Genomic DNA, 19827 nt, shown 5'->3' on the forward strand with positions numbered 1-19827 from the left:
AGATTGAGAAAGAATGGAAAAGTCTTCCAGTCCATCTGCAGTTTTGGTGCCTAAATTCATAACCTGTGTTGTCTGAAAACCTGCAAGCTAATAATTCAGTTCTTATTTAAAGTGGACCTTGGTTGGTAATGCTTCCAGGTGTCAGGCAGGAAGCAATGTAAATTAATTTATTCTTTGGAATGTCTTCAGGCTTCAAAGAATTCCCATAAAGTTCTAGCAAATATGAGCACAATAAAAAAATTACAAAATATGTATAGAAATAAAGCTCCATGATGAAGAGCTAGTGGAAACGAGCAGAAAACCCTCCCAACAGTTCAAATACCGCAATTAGCAGATAGATAATATAAAGTACATAAAATTAAAAGAAGCAATAGATAATAAGAATAAGGTATATAATAAGAATATAAAAAATGACTGGGCCGTTTTTAAAAATTAAATTGTACAAATGAAAATAATAGCTGAAATTAAACAGCTATAGAAAGATGTTAAAAAGTTTACCAGAAATCAGAACAATGAATAGAAGATAGAATGAAAAGGTTAACATTAACATACTTTCAGAAGGAGGTAATAGACAAAAGTATTTGAATTTCTCCACAGTGGTTGAAACCATGCCTCAGATTCAGGAGAAGGTAACACATTGCTATCAGGATAAATGAAAAGAATTTGATACTGATTTGGCATACCTAGCAAAACTGCATCCTGCCAAAGACAAAGCAGCTGCAGAGGAAAGGTTGTTTTAATCTACAAAGGAAACACTATCATACAGAAAGCTGTAGTAAAAGCAAGAAGACTTCAAAGTCCCAAGAGAAAATAATGGTGAACAATAGTGAACAGATACACTGTCTTCTAAAAGTAGGGCAAAATAAAGACATTTTCAGATAAACAGTTTACTACCACCAGTGCAGATACACCTACCTTGGCTGTGTATTAGAATCTTCTGGGGGTGGGGGGGTTAGTATGTATTAATTTTAGAGAGAAATATGGACCGGCTGCCTCTTGCTACATGCCCCTTACTGGGGATCCAGCTGGAAATCTGGGCATGTACCTTGACCCAGAATCAAATCCTATTGACCTTTTGTTGCATGGAACAATACTCAACCAACTGAGCCACACTGGCAAGAGTTGGGGCGAGCTTTTGAAGTACTATTCTTGGACCCTTTCTAGAATTTCTTATTTAATCCAAGATAGAACCTGATTATATCAAGTAATTTGACTGTACAGCAAGGCTTGAGAACCACTGTTAATTTATTTTAATTTAATTAATTAATTTTATTATTTTGTTTTTTTTATTTTTTGAGAACCACTGTTTTAAAGGGTTGACTTTAGGAAAAGCAAAAGGATCTTTTTATGATATGCAAGAAAAAAATGGTAAACAAAAATAAATAATAGAAAAAAATGGTAAAGAAAATGGTAAACAGAAAAGAAAATGGTAACATTCAAGCAAACATGGAATATATAATAAAAATAATGATCTGTAATAATTGGTGTTTGTTTTAAAAATATTACAACAATAATATATAACATGTAAACCACAAGGGGATTGATTGGAGTTAAAGCATTTAAAGATGCTTGCATTGTTTTCCAAGTGGTTAGAGAGATTCTCTTGCTAATTATGCATAACATTTAAGGGGAACTCTAAAAGAATAAAAACAGGGTTAGGGTTTATACTGCATAGTACACACAAATCAAAGAGAAATGCCCAATAGGATCTATTGCTATAAAACAGTAAGTGTAGATATATAAGATAGTAATAGATACCGAAAGAGTGAGTACCTTATTTTTTGAAATCTTAAATACCTGTGTGTGTGTTTTCAGCCACATACGCTGTTACAAAGAGTCAAAGCCTGCACAACAGAAGAGGACCAGGAGAAGCTGATGCAAATTACAAGTCTGCATTCCCTGAACGCCTTCCTGCTGCCAATTAAAACTGTGGGTGTGCAGGTGAGTTGTGTGAATCCATTCCTCTCTGACATAACTTTATGCAGATGTTCTTTTCACTATTGTTCAAATAGGAATGATTTAGGAAAATGAAATATGAAAATAAGTAAAAAGGTAATGTTTTATGTAATACTTATGGAGTGAACAAGGTTATAGGAACTCAGTATTCAGGCTGAGATTTTGTAGTTTTGGAACATCTGTGATCTGTAACCAAAAGTAAAAACTCAAAGAATGACTTGCTATAGGGTTTGCTTGTTCATCAAATTATGTTGATCATTATATTCCACATATGAGTAAGGTCATGTGATAATTATATTTCTCCAACTGGCTTATTTCGCTTAGCATAATGCTCTCCAGTTCCATTCAGTTGCAAACAATAAAAGTTCTTTCTTTTTTATAAAAGTGTAGTATTCCATTGTGTAGCTGTACCACAGTTTTTTAATCCACTCATCTGCAAAACCATTAAAATCATTGAATGCGTTTTTACTTTCAGGGTGATTGTCGTTCCTACAGTTATGTGTGTGGAATCTCCAGTAAAGATGAGCCTGACTGGGAATCTCTTATTTTCCTGGCTAGACTTATACCTCGCATGTGTCACAACATTAACAGGTATGTTCTACAGTGGGAGCAGGTGATAAGGTGTAATAGAAGGATAAGTTTTTTTTGTTGTTTGTTTGTTTTTTACATGTTTTTATTGATTCCTTTAGAGCACATGTGTCAAACACAAGGCCTGCGGGCCAAATCCGTCCCGCCAGGCCTTGCAATGTGGCCCGCACCGCGCTGTCATCACTGCACTCCGCTGTGTTTCCATCACAATGACAGTTTATGACTGTTCAGTAAACCATTCGGACCGCGATTGAGGCTGGATTTTAGATTTTGGCCCCTTCTCTGATTGAGTTCGACACCCCTACTTTAGAGAGAGAGGAAGGGAGAGGGATGGAGAGATAAAATATCAATGAGAGAGAAATATCGGTCGGCTGCTTTCTGCAGTTCCCAAACTGGGAATCAAGCCCAAAACCTGGACATGTGTGCCCTGACTGGGAATCAAACTGGTTGGTTACCTCTTAGTTCATGGGTTGACCCTCAAACACTGAGCCACACCAACTGGGCAAAATGTTTTTTTGAAGGACCAAAATGCTCAAGTGTAGATACAGATATATCTACTTAGGTCACAAGTTTTAGATTTTGCAAAGTTCCTTTTTAGGAATTAGAAATAAATTTTACAATTGTTTCCCATTTTTTTGGTGTCTGTCCCCCCTCATCTCCACCCCCATTGACATGATGAAATCTTGGAATCTTTGTACAGAGAGACTCTGCTCCAGTTTTGTTCTTTTACCTATCCTTGCACATTTATTATCACCCTTGTTTGTAAAAATTAGACCAAAAAATCAAGTTGTGGCATTCTCTTGTCTACTTGCCTTTTCCTTTAAGGATTGTTTATGAGCTCTAGGAAATATATTGCTAAGTAGATATGTGTCTTACTTTCTGTGAGACAAAACTTTTTTTCCTGCTACAGCATATTTTGGAGGAGGCAATCAAGTAGTTAGTGGTAGTGGTGGTTTTGATCTGTTGCTCTATTCTTCTGTGTGCTTTATACTAGTACACTAGAGGCCTGATGCACGAAGATTTGTGCGAGAATAGGCCTTCCTTCCTGTGGCTCCGGCCCAGAGCCGCATTTCCGCCTTCGCTCCAGCAGGGAGCCACCTTTCCTCCTTCACTCTGGCCTGGAGCCACCTTCCGCCTCTCACCTTGTGTCAATTTGCATATTCCCTCCTCATTGGCTGTGGGTGCTGCCATCTTTGTTGTGGAGTTATGGTCAATTTGCATATTCTGTCTTTATTAGGTAGGATATTAAGAAGAAAAGAAAAACATCACTAAACTATGGGAGATTGCAAAGAGAGATTTATTTTCTTTGCTAAAGACAGATAGGGCTAAGAGAAAGTGATAGTTAGTTGACTCTGACTAGAGTTGGAATGGGGAGGCAAGGTGGCACTCCTATCTCTACCCTGACTGCCTCTTTTTTCCTGAGTGAAAGTTGTACAACAGTGCCAAACGGTGGTAAGATTCCCCTTGAGTTGTTTGATCCTAACTTCCTCAAGCTATGTTCCAAACCCTACTTTTATTAATACCTTCAGTGGTGTATCTTCATATATTTCAAATAGATATTTACTGAAAGCACTAGTGAGTTATTCCTTTTAGAAGGAACTACTAGGATACCATGTTTTGGTGACATTTTTAATAAAGTGGAAAGGAGAATCTTTCCTTAGGATCAATGCTGCCCCAAATGAAAAAAAGATTGAGTGGTCAAATAAGTTTGGGAAATGCACTATTGCCCCATCTTGGATATTTCCAGTGCATATTAGCATATTACAATTTCTGAAGTTTTGTGGTAAAAACTTATTTATTTGTTCAACTCATTATTTCCCCAAGCTTATGAGTATTAATTTCCTGGGTCTACTGATTTATATTACCACAAACAGAGAAGCTAAAACAAGATAAATTAATTATTCTCTCACAATTCTGGAGGCTAAAAGTCGAAGATCAAGGTCTCAGCAGGGCCATGCTCTCTGTGAAGGCTCTAGGGGAGGATCCTTTCGTACCTCTTCCTAGTTTCTGGTGTTTATTGGCAGTCCTTGGCTTGTGGCAGTTTAATGCCAGTCTTTCTTCATTCTCACATTCCCTCTTCTGTCTGTCTGTGTTACGTTCCCAGATTTCTCTGTTTTTAGAAAGACACCCAATTATTGGATTAATGGCCACCCTATCCTTATCGTAACTTGATTAAATCTACAAATATCCTATTTTCACCACAGGTTCCAGGTGGATATGGTACATTGGGGACACTCTAACCCAAGACACAATATGAAAAGAGGAATATGATAATCACATATATCTTTGCACATTCTAAGATATTAGTGTTCTAGAATGCACATGGAGGAAGGTACATAGAACATAGACCCCTCTATAATTTTATATTCTAACCAACCCATTTGGGGATTTGAAATGGGTAGGAGAGGGGCCTAAGTAAATGGAAAAAAGGTTATTCCTTGTGTATTGCTTATTATACTAAATTGTAATTCTCTCTAATTTTCTCTTGCCCCCTTCTAGAGTTGTCTATATATTTGGCCCACCAGTTAAAGAGCCTCCTACAGATGTTACTCCCACTTTCTTGACAACAGGGGTGCTCAGTACTTTACGCCAAGCTGATTTTGAGGCTCAGAACATTCTCAGGGAGTCTGGTAAGTTGCTCATTTTGCTTATCACTGCACGCTCTAACTAAAATTTGTATGCTTGGCATTGTGATTTCTACAATAGTATAATAATAAGATTTTTAATTTTTAGGTGCTTTCATTTTTATGGATATTTCTATGATACTGCCTTCATAAAAAGCTTATCCACCCTTTGATTGTGCGCAGACATTTGCAGAGTGGCAAAAAATTTGAGTTGCCCAACTTGCAACTGATGTTGAACAAGGCAGTACTTTGTCTACATACTGTAAACAGCTGTTCTCTTTGTAGGCTATTTAGTGGCATATTTTTGGCATTTTCATGCTTTTCATTGGTGATTTCACTATTTAAAATGTCCTCCAAGCATAGTGCTGAGGTGCTGTCTAGATTTCTAAGCACAGAAAGGCTGTGATGTGTCTCAGAGAGAAAATATGTAGGTTAGGTAAGGTTCATGCCTGAATTTTAGTGCTGTTGGCAATTAATTCAATGTTAATCTGCAATAAATATGAAATTAGGTGTCTTTAAACAAAAACACACATAAAACAAGGTATGTACTGGTTGGTTGATGAAAATGAAAACGTGACCAGAGGCTTGCAAGAACTTAACTGTATTGCCTCTACATCATAACTACTATGAATTATAAGAATAGACTTTAAATATATATTACATGTGTATAAAGTGTCATCACTATAACATAGCACCACAGTCAAATTTTATTACTTGTATTTGTGATTGAGTTTACTTAAAATGCTGTGAGAGTAGCTGGAAACAATGCTCAATGGCTGTCCTAACTGGTGTGTGTATGTGACTTCAGATATTGTCTGTAGGGTTTTATTGAACTAGGTCGCAGTGCTTTTCCATGGATGGCGATTGGCTCTATATGTTAACTTCCTTTCTCTAGGTTATGCTGGAAAAATCAGTCAGATGCCAGTGATTTTGACACCATTACATTTTGATCGGGACCCACTTCAGAAGCAGCCTTCATGCCAGAGATCTGTGGTTATTCGAACCTTTATTACTAGTGATTTCATGACTGGTATACCTGCAACACCTGGCAATGAGATCCCTGTAGAGGTAATTTACGTATTCCTTCTAATGTGTATTTTCAGTACCTCATTCATTTTATAATATGGTGAGTGGAATAGACTATGTCAATGTTGATATTTGGTTTTCTGTTCAGAAGATAGGCCTTTTTATCTCCACATGGTTGTTCAGTACACTATAGTAGAAAAAGGCCTTAAATGTGTTATAACCCTCTACATGTCTAATTACTATAATATATGGAGAGGAACCAACCAACTCTAATCTATAACTATTTAATTTTGCCAACCAACCTCTACTTTACAAATAATATTTTCTAAGTAAAGAAGAAAACGCGAGGACTGGAGAAAAGTTTATTGGAAATAAGGATGAGAATTGATGGCATTATGATCAGAAGCCCAAGAATTCTTTAATGTTCTGCTACCAGCAATTCAATAAAAAATATATATTTTTAATGATTTTAGAGAGGAAGGGAGAAGGAGAGATAGAAACATCAATAATGAGAGAGAATTTTGATGGGCTGCCTCCTGCATGCTCTGAGAGAGAATTTTGATGGGCTGCCTCCTGCATGCTCCCTACTGGGGATTGAGCCCACAACCTGGGCTAATTAAATAGTTATAGATTAGAGTTGGTTGGTTCCTCTCCATATAGCTCCAGTAGCTAAAGCAAGGTTCTGGTTGTAGCTGCACAGCTGGGCTGGGAAATGTGGCTTATGGTCTGTTTTCTGTTAGACTCAGATTTGCCAAGTTTTTGTTCAGTGACCAGGCTTTCTCCTTCTGTACACTTGCCAGTGGTTATTATTAAAATGCATTATGCTCCACCTTGGTAGTCTCAGAATTGTTTCAGCCACAGATAATTTGTGAAGAATTGGCTTAAACACATAAAATACTATTTTTAGATGCCAGAGCAATGTGAAGTTGCTATGAATGTTTCTAAACACTTGTTGACAAACATAACCTATAGGCTAGCACCTATCTGTGGGCCTTACTTTGAGTAGTACTGACTTTAAGTCACTTCAACCTATAGAGGGAAATAGGTTGACTACCTAATTAATCAGAGGCCATCCCTTGTATATAGAAACAAATAGTAAAAATAGATTACAGTTTCAAATTGCAAATGCAAACCCTTTGGGTTTTTTAGACATGCAATGGATTCTGGCTCTTTTAATTATAATCTTTGTTTTATGACAGGTGGTGTTAAAGATGGTCACTGAGATTAAGAAGATTCCTGGTATTTCTCGAATTATGTATGACTTAACATCAAAGCCCCCAGGAACTACTGAGTGGGAGTAATAAACTTCTTGTTTCACTAAAGTACTGTGTGCAGTTTAAATTAATTAGAGACCACTCCCAGTATTGACACGCAGTAATGTGAAGAGTGCTGGATCGGCTATATTACATCTGAATTCTTCACAGCAAAAATGTATGGCCTGAAGGCTCAGTTGGGGATAACTAAAGGGGACTGAAGTTTGTACGGGTATAATCAATGCATCATTGCCTACACTCAGACAAATTGACACTGCATTTGCCTTTGCCTCACTTGTTCTTTATGTGTAAACTTGCTGTTGCTGTTGATGTCTGTCAATGAAGATGTATGGAGGTGCGTGACTTTAGGGTAGTAATGGGCTTCCAAGTTCCCTTGCCAGTTTCTAAGAGCTGTTAGAAAACTTCCGTGACTTAGTATGTATGCCTGTTGGAGAATCTGAGTTCCCATGTAAGTAACTCTGTTTTTCCAAAGATTGGAGGAAGTGATGAACATGTCAGATAAAGGTATAGGTGGGCTGTTCTAGCCACTTTTTCAGTACACTGGCATTATAAGTGTAAGCTACTTTAAGATGAAAAGCACCAGGAATTTGCGGAAGTGCTTTAGAATTTTACGATACCACAGCCATGGGAGAAAGAAACTATGAGTGGTCTCAGTTGAAAATGTTTGCAAATCCTGTTTCCCATAGATGTCGTGTTGCTCACGTAGCCTTTTCACTAATAAGGAGCTTTATCCTCCCTACCTTCTATTGCCTGCTATCGCAGTCTTGCCTAGGAACTTTCTGTTTTCTTCCTAGAAGAGACTGGCTTTGGTGCAGCAACAAGTTTGAGGGCTTTTATCTTGTTTGGTCAGAGGGGAAGCTCTGAGACCACGAAGACCATCGTGCATGCCCGCAGATTACAAATGCACGCCCATAGCTTACAAAGACATGCCTGCAGCTTACAAATGCACGCCCGCAGCTTACAAATGCATGCCTACAGCTTCTATCACCTACTGAAGAGTTTAAAATGAACTCTTAGATTTCATATGTGAGACAGGTTCATTACCCACTGCCCAGAAGACTGACTAGTCTTGGTCTGTGCACACTGTTGCCAAACTTTGTAATCCTACCAACTGTAAGAGAAGATTCAAGAACTGGTGTAGGACTTGTTCTGATTGCCACCAATTTCTACCAGATCTTTTGTAATATTTATGTAAGCACTATAAAAATAGGCATTGTTAGACATACATTCTACAACCATTTCTCAGTATTTTAGCTGATGTTACTATTTAAGAATGTTACCATGTTTTCCTTCTTTTGTTTATTGAATTATAATTGAGATGCAACATATTAGTTTTAGGTGTCTATATTTTTCTTATACCACTTCCATCTCAGGTTGCTGCCTCTTATTCTCAAAATTCTGTATTAAGGTACACAATTTTGTATGGTATTCAGTGTTAGACAAATAATAAAATTATGTGTGGCAGATGTCTTCATTCTGGCTGGCCCCCAGAGTACAAGAAAACTATTGCTGGACCGTTGAGGGAAGAGCTCTGTCTATTGTAACCGATATTCTTACTTGAGACCAAGGAGTCCAGTGACTTCTACAAAACTTGAAAGGCTCCTTTTCTGTCCTGATGATGGGTTATTCATCATGGCCTTTTGAAAACAGGCTATGTTAGTGATCTGGCCTTTAGAGCTGGAATTAACCTATAAAAGGTTTACAAATATTTATGTTTATGTGAAAAATTTCTAGCAAAAGTGTCATGATTTTGTTTTTAAGCAGATACTAGGAATCTGTAGTAATAGTGGTTTTTTGTGTCCCCATCCCTAAAGTGCATTCAAAGGAACATTGCTCCACTGAAATGGTATGTAAAGAGCTAGACCATGAAAGCTTGGAAAGTGCTGTTCACTTGTCCTTCCATCTTGGGGACTGATTGAATATATTGCATTCAAAGCTCTGAGAAATTTTGAAGTTAACAATGGCTAAACATTTTTTAACCATTAAAATTAAACATTTTTTTAATTAAACAAAATGATATTTTCCTGATATTTAGTCACTAAACCCATTCTTAAATAGTCCTGCTTAATACTGGAAAATGGTTTCTCCAAAGCACACCTTGACATGATTCAGAAAAAAATAAAATTTCAGAAGTTTCCTGAAAATTGATACCATCTCTTCCTCTGCCAAACACTTGTTTTGTGCCATACAGTATTATTCTATATCTTCAGAGTATTTCATTTGAGCATCTGAGAAATGTTAAGATTATAATCCCATTTTACACATTAGGAAACAAGCTCAGTTTAGTATTAGATACCTAGTTTCAGATTAAATGTGATCCTTGGTAGGTCATGACTTGCATCCCTGTCATTCTCCACTCACCTGGGTATCTCTCTAATATACCTTGTTTCTTTGTACCTATTAGAAGGAAGGTAGCAGAGCACTGAAAGCATCGTTTCTTCCTATGATTGGGAAATACAAAAGAATATTTAAGTACCAGTTACAATATTTAACAACCTATCTTTTGCTGCCTTCTTCCTGAAGCAGCAGCATGCATGTAGCCAAGTAAGAATTGTAAAGTTTGTTTCTTGGTGTGTTTGGATTTAGCTCCTGAGAGCCTGTTCTACCAAAATCCTTGAATCAAACCTTGAGAGAAAGAAGGCATTCAGATTAGATAGGTGGGACTGTCCTTTAGTTTTTCCCCCCACATCAGATACAACCCAAAGGTAAATATAAAAATACATTGTAAAATCAAATGTTACCCCCTTTTTTGAATTATACCTAAGCAGTGTTTGAACAGTTGAATCTTCCATTGTGATCATGACACTTGGAAAATACCCATCAACATGTACCCACTGGCAATCTCTTCATTGTGTGGTTTTGGGAAAGTTGGCAGAATATTCTTTTGTTCCGAGACCAGTATAAGAGTCTCCCACAATCAGTTGTAGACAGGTAATTGTTGGCAGAGCTAGAGCTCAAATCCAGGCTTGCAACTAACTCTCTGCCTTGAAGAGGTAATGCTCCATGGGCCTTTATAGTAAGGCCTAACAGAAAGTTACCAGTGTAATTGACCATTGGGGATAAATATACTTGCAAAGTGTTAATCATCTTTTTGACAGTTAGTGATTAGTGCTTAGAAATAGTATCTTTCAGAAATTCCTCTGACACTCATGCCCAATTTATACCCCAGTTTCTTTCTACCTTTACATTCTCTCCCCTTCGCTATTCTCCACTCCTGCTCCTTTCTTTCCCTCTTTCCTGAATTCTCATTGGAATGTAGGGAGGACACACCTCAATGGAGGCTCCTTTCATTGTCCCAAATTAAGAATATAATAGGAAACTGAATACAAGTTGGATGCTTCCACCATAGGAAAGCATTCCCTTTGTCCCTACTAGAGATAGCTTAGCCACATGGGTGACATAGGAGCTTAGAGTATTTTACCACTGTAGGGTGTTGATAATAGTGATGTTGGCTTCCTTGGCTCTTATATTCCTGAGTGTTTGATTTAATGACAAGGGGTTTGGACTCTCCCAGTCAAATGCTAGCTCCAAGCCCTGGTCTTCATATTGAAGAGGCCTAGGTATGCGACCCAACTCTCCTCTTTCTGCCAGTGATTCTCAGCCCTGGGTGCCCATTACTACTGCCCGAGGACTTAAGTTAGGGTCATGCCCAGACCCCATCATAAACTCAAATGTGAATCTTGATGGGGCTCAAGCATTGGCAGTTTTAAGTCTCTCCACTGGAACAAATTATTAATGAGGAATGTACCTGGCCTATCTGATTATGGTTTAAAAATCTTAGACAAACCTATAGATGAGGAGCCCATAGATACTGCCTTGTCGAAGATCTCAGCTAAATTAGTTCAGACTCCAGAAATGAGTCTAACACTGCATTGTTGCTCAGACACTCCAAAGGTCTGTTTGGTGATATTTAAGGCAGCGGACATAAATGTTGCCCCTGCTGAGGTTGCTTCTCTCAATCTATTTGATATATATGTATATGTATATGTATATGTGTACGTGTATTTTAGAGGAAGGGAGAGGTAGAGAGAAACATCAATGAGAGAATCATCGATTAGCTGCCACGCCCCCTACTGGGGATTGAGCCCAGGCCGGGACATGTAGCCCTTACCTGGAATCAAACTGTGACCTAGCTCACGGGTCAATGCTCAGCCACTGAGCCACACGTGCCTGAGCATTGTGGCTGCAGCAACCTCTCCAAATCTGAGTCTGGCCAGATCAGGAAACTGATACTGAGCTAGTCCTGTACCCATTCAGAGTTCTGGAGATGTATTAGAATAATTCTCTGGAGAGCTAGAGATTACCTGCCTGAAACCTAAATTCCTGAGTGAGAATCTTTTGAGCACCTCCATCTTAATTTACCTACCTACTAGGTTCTTTGTTCACTGGTGATTCCTGTGGCATTTTTGGACTTTGTTAAAGGCCCTTTGATTAACAAAATCATGAAACTTCGGGTGGAGTTTGGCTATTTCTTGAGTATACTAAAAGTAACTGAAGTGGAATGTATGCTTTTGGAGAATACAGATATCTAAGGTAAGAAATTCTCTGTCTTTGAATTTACTATGACCTTACGTATTAAATGGAGAAGTGAATGTAACCTTTGGAACAGACTTTTTATAAAGAAATATTTTGTTAATTGGAGTAAGTAGTATAGTTGTGAAATAATCATGTAATTGTTCATGGCATACTTGTATGTTGTGATAATGTTGGCATAAAATCGCTTTGCTAAATTAATGCGAAATGACTTTAATGCCTTTGTCTTCAATATGCGTCACAAAAGAGGAAACTACTTTCACAATTTGTCGTTAAGTTTCAGTGTTCATGAGAAAGTCAGAAGCAAGAGCACAGAGGACACACTATCGGGACATGGGAAATAAGAAGTTGCATAGAATATCAGGGATTTTTGGATAATGAACGTAATTTTCTCTTACATTTATGAGAGGGTGGGCAGCATTTTGCCTAGAATGTTAACAGTAGCATAGTGGACATAAAATACTGGGAAGCTTTTTACTTAAATGATTAGCTTAAAGGGGTGTGTATTTGTGTTTCTGAAATTAAAGTCATACATATAAACAGTTCTTTCATATTTATATTTAATCAAATCTTCCCAATTTCTCAAGTTACCTTTATGAGATACAAAAGTTGGATCCATTTCATTGTTCAGAACTATGTTATCAGAGTTAATCAAAGTCATCAAAGTAAATGTGTATATGAGCGAGTTACAAATATGAGGATTTGAGGAAATAAATTTGTTCAGAACCAATTTACTCATTACTCTCAGCTAGCTCCATTGCTCCAGGATGTTTCCTTCACAGCATTGATCTGGTCTGGCCTGCTATCTGAGAAGACTTTAATTCAATTGTATTTTTGAAAAGTTTTTATTGTTTTAACATGGCTTAAATCAATATGGAGCTTATATCTTAAACTCTCAAAAATCTGTCATTCTCTCTTTTTTAGAAAAATTCTACTGTTCTCAAAAGCTATATTTCATACCATAGCTACATAGGGTGTTTTTTTTTGTTTTTGTTTTGTAGATTGTTACTGGATTATTGTAATGATAATATATATATCTTTTAAAAGAGTAATATGCAAATTGATTATACCTCTGCTACACCGATAAGCCATGCCCACCAGCCAATCAGAGAAAGTATACAAATTAATCCCAATCAAATTAATCCCTACTGCCACAGAGAGCAGGAGGGAGGTTTGGGTTCCCAGGCAATGGAAGAAGCCAAGCTTTCTGCCTGCCCTTGCTGGCGTAGGCCTCCACTCAAGGCTATAAAGTTTCAATTATAGAAGGTAAACAAATTCAAACAGAAATGGCAGCAGCCACGGAGCAAGAAGGCGGCTTGGCTCTGCTCCAGGCTACAAAGTTTCAAATGTAGAAGGTAAATAAATTTCAGATACCAGGACCTCCGCTTGGGTCGCCAGGGGGTGTGGCTGGCCTGCAAACCACCACAGGCCCCTCGCCCAGGCCACCCCACACCCCAAGGGAACCCCCACCCTGATCTGGGATACTGTTCAGGGCAAACCAGCTGGCCCCCACCCATGCACCAAGCCTCTATCCTATCTAATAAAAGTAATATGCAGATTGACCATCACTCCCACACACAAGATCAAGATAACTGCCCCATGTGGTCAAAGATCCTGCCTCCATGTGGACTCAAGATGGCCACCACAAGATGGCCAGCAGAGGAGGGCAGTTAGGAGTGATCAAACCTGCAGGGGAGGGCAATTAGGGGTGACCAGGCCAGCACAGGAGGGACGTTGGGGGCAAACAGGCTGCAGGGGAACAGACAATCAGGCTGGTATGGGAGTGGTTAGGGGGTGATCAGGCTGGTGGCAGAAGCGGTTAGTGGCAATCAGGAAGGCAGGCAGGTGAACAGTTGGGAGCCTAAACGGGCAATTGGACATCCCTCAAGGGGTCTCAGATTGGAGAGGGTGCAGGCTGGGCTGAGGGACACCACTATCCCCTCCCCCTGTGCATGAATTTTGTGCTCTGGGCCTCTAGTATACACACACACACACACACATTAGATACTAGAAAAGCAACTAGGAATTTCACTTTAATCTCACTGTTACCCAAATACTGTGTTGAATTCTAATTAAATACGCTTTCATATTTCAGAATGCTATTCTACATGCAGTTTTATATTACAGTTTGTTTAGCAATATATCACTTGCCAACACATTTTAAAAAAAATAACACCACAGAGAAAAGTATATTTTAAAATTTTCCACTTAATGTGGCCACATTGATTAGTGAGGAACATGAGAGCCTTTTGTCAAGATGCCTTTACCTAATTACATTAGGGTGATCAATATTTGCTCTGATATCTAAGTAAAAGCTTAATAGACAAAATATTGAGCTAAGTGCAAGAAAATTCCAGTTTCTGATTCTTTTAGAAAGCAGCATCTTTACAGTGTTGGTGGTAAGGATCTAATGATATAATGAATGGAACTATTTATTTTAGTGCTTTTTTCTTTTTTTTAGGGGAAAAGTGCTATGTCCATAATTAATCTCCTTAAGGTTTTTCAAACATACACAACTAGCATCCCATTATTTAAAAAAAAAAAAAAAAAATATATATATATATATATATATATATATATATATATATATATATATATTTTATTGATTTTTTACAGAGAGGAAGAGAGAGGGATAGAGAGTTAGAAACATTGATGAGAGAGAAACATTGATCAGCTGCCTCTTGCACATCCCCTACTGGGGAATGTGCCTGCAACCAGGGTACATGCCCTTGACTGGAATCGAACCTGGGGCCTTTCAGTCCACAGGCCAACGCTCTATCCACTGAGCCAAACAAGTTTGGGCAAACATCCCATTCTTATTCCTATTAGTTAGATTCAAGAATTGGTACTTTTACTTAATGATTGAATAAATGATGTAGCACATAGATTTCCCTGAAGTTGGTAATAAGTATCCAGAGATTTAAAAATCAGTAGTCCAGCCAGCATGGCTCAGTGGTTGAGCATCAACCTATGAACCAGGAGGTCATGGTTTGATTCCTGGTAAGGGCACACGCCTTGGTTGTGAGCTCAATCCCCAGTGTGGGGTGTGCAGGAGGCAGCCAATCAGTAAGACTCATCATTGATTTTTTCTTTCTCTCTCTCCCCCTTCCTCTCTGAAATCAATAAAAATATATATATTTTTTTTAAAAAGAGAAAAGCATAGCATAGTGGGTGGTAGACCCAGCTTCAGATGGTCTGAACAATTTCTATGGTGCTTACAGTTAGACTGGCCTGCTGGCAGTTCAGGTTTCTTTTAGAAACTCTTCTTCATTCTTCTCTGGACATCTTGTGCTCTTTCCCAAGGATAAGAGGAGAGCTGTAGAAAAGAAGCTTAGGTCATTAAATCTCAATGAGGACTTCAGGGCTGTTTTTCAGCTTCTGTTGCAGCCGAGAAATACTGTTTAGTTCATGACTCAGGAAGTGAAGACTGATGGGGCTGATCCCAGGAGGTTTATTTTTGAGTGCTAATGCGCTGCTGAGTGGCCTGGCAAATGCGAGGCAGCCAGAGGCTGCATGAATTTTGTGGTTTAAGGCCAGGAGAGCAAAAGATTTATTATCCATCGTAATTACTATAAACATTTGGCATTTATTCAGTAAGGGGAAGGCATATGTAACGTGACATTTATTATCTTCCGAGCCCACGGAGGTTCATTGTGGCAGTAACTACTGACTGAGCACCTGTTCTGTGCACTGCACTGAGCTGGACTCCAGAGAGCACTCCTCGCCTGGAGGAGACATAGGCGCGTTTGGTTCCTCTGACTCACTCACCATCCCCAGCCTTCCATATGCATATATAAATGTTTTGTTTAGGCAACACTATGTTTTTAATATCAGGAGACATTGTAGAAAGAAGCAAGATTTTGGGCTTCTCTTGAAAAATGGGAAGATTTGTGAATTTTTGCCAACCGTCCCATATAGCACAGCTGGCTGCAGCTGCATTGCTATTGCCCACTAGGAAGCAGTCTGAATGTCCAGGTCTCTACATGGAATCTAGGTGGGTTAAGGAGCTTAATATGAGAAATAAAACTAAAGTGTATGGGAGGAAATGCAGGAGAGTACAATATATTTGTCTTGCTGTTTAAGGACAGATTTCTTAAATAAGATTCCAGATAGTTTACATTGGACATTAAAAATTTATTTTTTTAAAAGATACTTTATTGATTTCAGAAAGGTAGAGAGAGAATCATCAATGACCAGAATAATTGAATGACTGCCTCCTGCATGCCCCCTACTGGGGATCGAGTCTGCAACCTGGGCATGTGCCCTTGACCAGAATCGAACCTGGGACTCTTCAGTCTGCAGGCTGACACTCTATCCACTGAGCGAAACCAGCTAGGATATGGAAAATTTATTTTTATCAGAAGTAAAGGTTCTTACTCATCAATGGGCATCATAGAAAAGCAATCTACAGAAACCAGCTTGGAACAACTATTTTCAGTGCATAAAACCAATAAGGAATTACCATCTAGATTCTAGAATTACCATCTGGACTATTCAAGGAATTCCTTTAAAAATATATATTTTATTGATTTTTTACAGAGAGGAAGGGAGAGAGATAGAGAGCTAGAAATGTCGATGAGAGAGTAACATCGACCAGCTGCCTCTTGCAACCACGGTACATGCCCTTGACCGGAATCGAACCCGGGACCTTTCAGCCCGCAGACCGACACTCTACCACTGAGCCAAACTGGTTTCGGCTATTCAAGGAATTCTTGACCATAGTTTTAACTTAAGCCAGAAAAGCCAGAAATAGACTATTGATAACTAACGAGTAGAAAGAGAAATTTGGATAATTATTAAGTATCTTAAGTGAATGTAATCAGAAAATGCAATTTAAAATGAAATGACTCAGTTTCCCCACAATTCAGTTGGTAAAAGTTAGGAAGTCATAATATCAAACGGTGGCCAAAGATAAGGGAACAGGAGAATCCTCGTGTGCTGCTGGTGGAGGGAGAAATGGCTCTTTCCCGTGAGCTATGTGGTCAGGGCAGAGTGAAATGAAGAATGTGTATGTGCTGTGTCTAGGATGTCATGCCTGACTGAGGTCATGTCAACAACCATGGGTGAGCCTGACTTGGGCAGCAGCACTGCCCAACACTAGTTGTTGCTGTTGCCTGTTACCCAGGCACACATTCCTGATCTTCCCATTTGGTTGTTCTCAATGTGTTCATTTATCTCCACTCAATACCCTACTCCACCAAGTGCCCTACTCCACCTTTGCCTAAGTAATGTTTTTCTACAAGCCAGAGGGACACTTCCTGCAACTTAACTACCCTACTGCTGTTGGATCTGGAGTGGCAGATGGTGGTTGGATTTTACAAGACTCCTTTGCCCTGTCCCTTCATTTTCAGCCTGTTTGTACATTGATCCTCTCTGTGCAGACTTGGCTAAATGGGTGAAGTACCCTCCTAGGAACCGCGTTAATGAGAAGCCCCAATCCGGGTCTCTGAAGAATGAGACTGCCTTGCATTTGCAGAGTCTGGAAGCCCCTCTGGCCTTTGCCATTTGAAGTTTTGCAGCAACTGTGATATTTAGAGAGCACACATATGCAGGATGGGCATTGGGGGTGGGGGGTGGGGAGGGAAGGCTCACAGTTTTCTCAGCAGAGGGCTTCCCTGCAGGCTGGATTTATTGAATTTTTCACTTTGCTTCACCATTTGGATTTCCAAATCCTATTTACTTTAGAGATGAGAAAAGCAGCTGAATTGTACCCGAACACTGCAGCCTTAGTCCCTGAGGGGCAAGAGCATCTGCCGAACTCTTCCAACCGGGCTGCAAGCAGCATCTGTTTGAGTCTCCTGTGCTTACCTCCTCAGACAAAGGGACATCTCACAGTGCTAGAATTTTTTTTTGAAAAAAATGCATCTGTGAGTGTATCTTATATCTCAGTTTTTTTTTCAATTATTTATGCTTCATGTTAATATTTCTAGTTTAAGAATAACTGAAGTGATTTCTTAATGCTTAACAGAGCAAAATGTGTTGCTTAGCTTTGAGGCATGCATTCATTCATTCATTCATTCAATAAGTGCTTTCTGAACACATGTGTCAGGTATGTGGCTCTAACTTTCACGAGGTAATTGTTAGGTTGTCCTTTTTCTTTGGTGATGAGATTATGTGTTGCATATTTTGGAATGCTTTACATTTGCTACATGGCTTTTAAAATTATTTTTAAAAAAATATATATTTTATTGATTTTTTACAGAGAGGAAGAGAGAGGGACAGAGAGTAACATCGATGAGAGAGAATCATCAATCAGCTGCCTCTTGCACCCCTCCCCCCACTGGGAATGTGCCCGCAACCACGGTACATGCCCTTGACCGGAATCGAACCTGGGACCTTTCAGTCTGCAGACCGACGCTCCACCGCTGAGCCAAAAACAGTTTTGGCTGATAAATATTTATTTTAAAAAATACAGACTGGCCCCAGCCCCATCCCAGTGCTTCAGCTGTCTTGGGAAGGAGATGGTTCTGGACATAACGTGTGTCAGAAGTTGGGACCTCAAGGCTTATTCTTCAGTGGTGAGCTTATCAATGCTTTGGAGGAAGTCTTAATGACCAGCCGAGTGTCTGCTGCCATTACATCTCACAAAGTTGCTGGTATCACACATAGGGGCAGTGTAGCTGCAGGTTCTCTGAACACCCTCTGGGGAGGCTATGCTATTCTGAAGCCTGGAGATGGCGCCTGTGAAGCTGGTGAGAGATAGTGGGTGAAGGGTTGGAATAAGGTGTCTCCAGATATGGTGGCTGTTAAAGAAGGCCACTGATGGAGTGTTTAAAGGAGTTAGGACTCTGGCTGGTTTGGCTCTGTGGATAGAGAGTTGGCCTGCAGACTGAAGGGTCCTGGGTTCGATTCCAGTCATGGGCTTAAGCCGGATTGTAGGCTCAATCCCCGGTGGAGGGCGTGCGGGAGGCAGCTGATCAATGATTCTCTCTCATCAATGATGTTTCTATCTCTCTCCTTTTCCCTTCCTCTCTGAAATCAATAAAAAAAAATATTAATGGAGTCAGGATTGGAAATTCCTAATCACTCTTCCCCTTGGGGAAGCAATTAACATACACATCAATAGCCGAGTTGAAACTTGAATACAGGTTTTGTTCTGCCTCCAGTTCCGATAGTCTCCCTAGTCTGGCCATCCCCAATGAGACGGTGCATGTATAGACTGAGGGCCGTAGGAGTAGCTAATTTGGCCAGCCTTTCCCTTGGTGCAGGTGCCCCGGTGTCAGTGGCCACTGTTCCCGAGCCCACGCTCAGCTCGCTGGTGTGCCTCTATAGGAGCTCCGGTGCCCCCAATGTATTTCATTGAGCGGACTGATATAAACTTCTGGCTCTTTCCTCTCCCTGTGTTGGAGTGTTCTCAGAGGTGGAGAAGTCAGAGGTCTACATGGCATTATTCATAACTCCCTGGATGAACTTGCACTAGTCTCAACCTCGCTGGGCACTGGAGACAAAAATACTTACTTTACTTGCTTTACATGGTTTGATGCTAGATTAAAGTGAGAAAATGCAAGAAGACACTTCATTCGAAATGGGAGGATACAGCCCTAACGGGTTTGGTTCAGTGGATAGAGCGTCGGCCTACGGACTGAAAGATCCCAGGTTCAATTCCCGATAAGGGCATGTACCTTGGTTGCGGGCACATCCCCAGTAGGAGGTGTGCAGGAGGCAGCTGATCAATGTTTCTAACTCTCTGTCCCTCTCTCTTCCTCTCTGTAAAAAATCAATAAAATATATTAAAAAAAGAAAAAAAAGAGAAAAAAATGGAAGGATACAAAGCATACTGAGAGAAGCTTATTTTAAAGGATTCCTGGAAGAGCAGAATGAAATTT

At 39.5% G+C, this 19827-nt stretch overlaps 1 protein-coding gene across 2 annotated transcripts in view; it reads left to right on the plus strand.

Annotated features, from left to right (window-relative positions):
* Nucleotides 1-7516, plus strand: part of GMPS (guanine monophosphate synthase) — a 39987-nt gene extending 32471 nt beyond the window's left edge. The window contains exons 12-16 of one of the 2 annotated variants that reach the window (XM_036444721.2): nt 1816-1941; nt 2432-2547; nt 5044-5174; nt 6064-6236; nt 7394-7516. In XM_036444721.2, coding sequence (XP_036300614.1) covers nt 1816-1941; nt 2432-2547; nt 5044-5174; nt 6064-6236; nt 7394-7495 — 648 coding nt within the window. In that variant the 3' untranslated portion in view covers nt 7496-7516. The remainder of the gene's footprint in view (nt 1-1815; nt 1942-2431; nt 2548-5043; nt 5175-6063; nt 6237-7393) is intronic. The other variant, XM_036444722.2, reaches the window with a different exon arrangement.
* Nucleotides 7517-19827: the final 12311 nt, after the last annotated feature.

This window comes from Pipistrellus kuhlii, unplaced genomic scaffold, assembly GCF_014108245.1.
Source record: "Pipistrellus kuhlii isolate mPipKuh1 unplaced genomic scaffold, mPipKuh1.p scaffold_m20_p_2, whole genome shotgun sequence".
Classification (NCBI taxonomy): Eukaryota; Metazoa; Chordata; class Mammalia; order Chiroptera; family Vespertilionidae; genus Pipistrellus; species Pipistrellus kuhlii.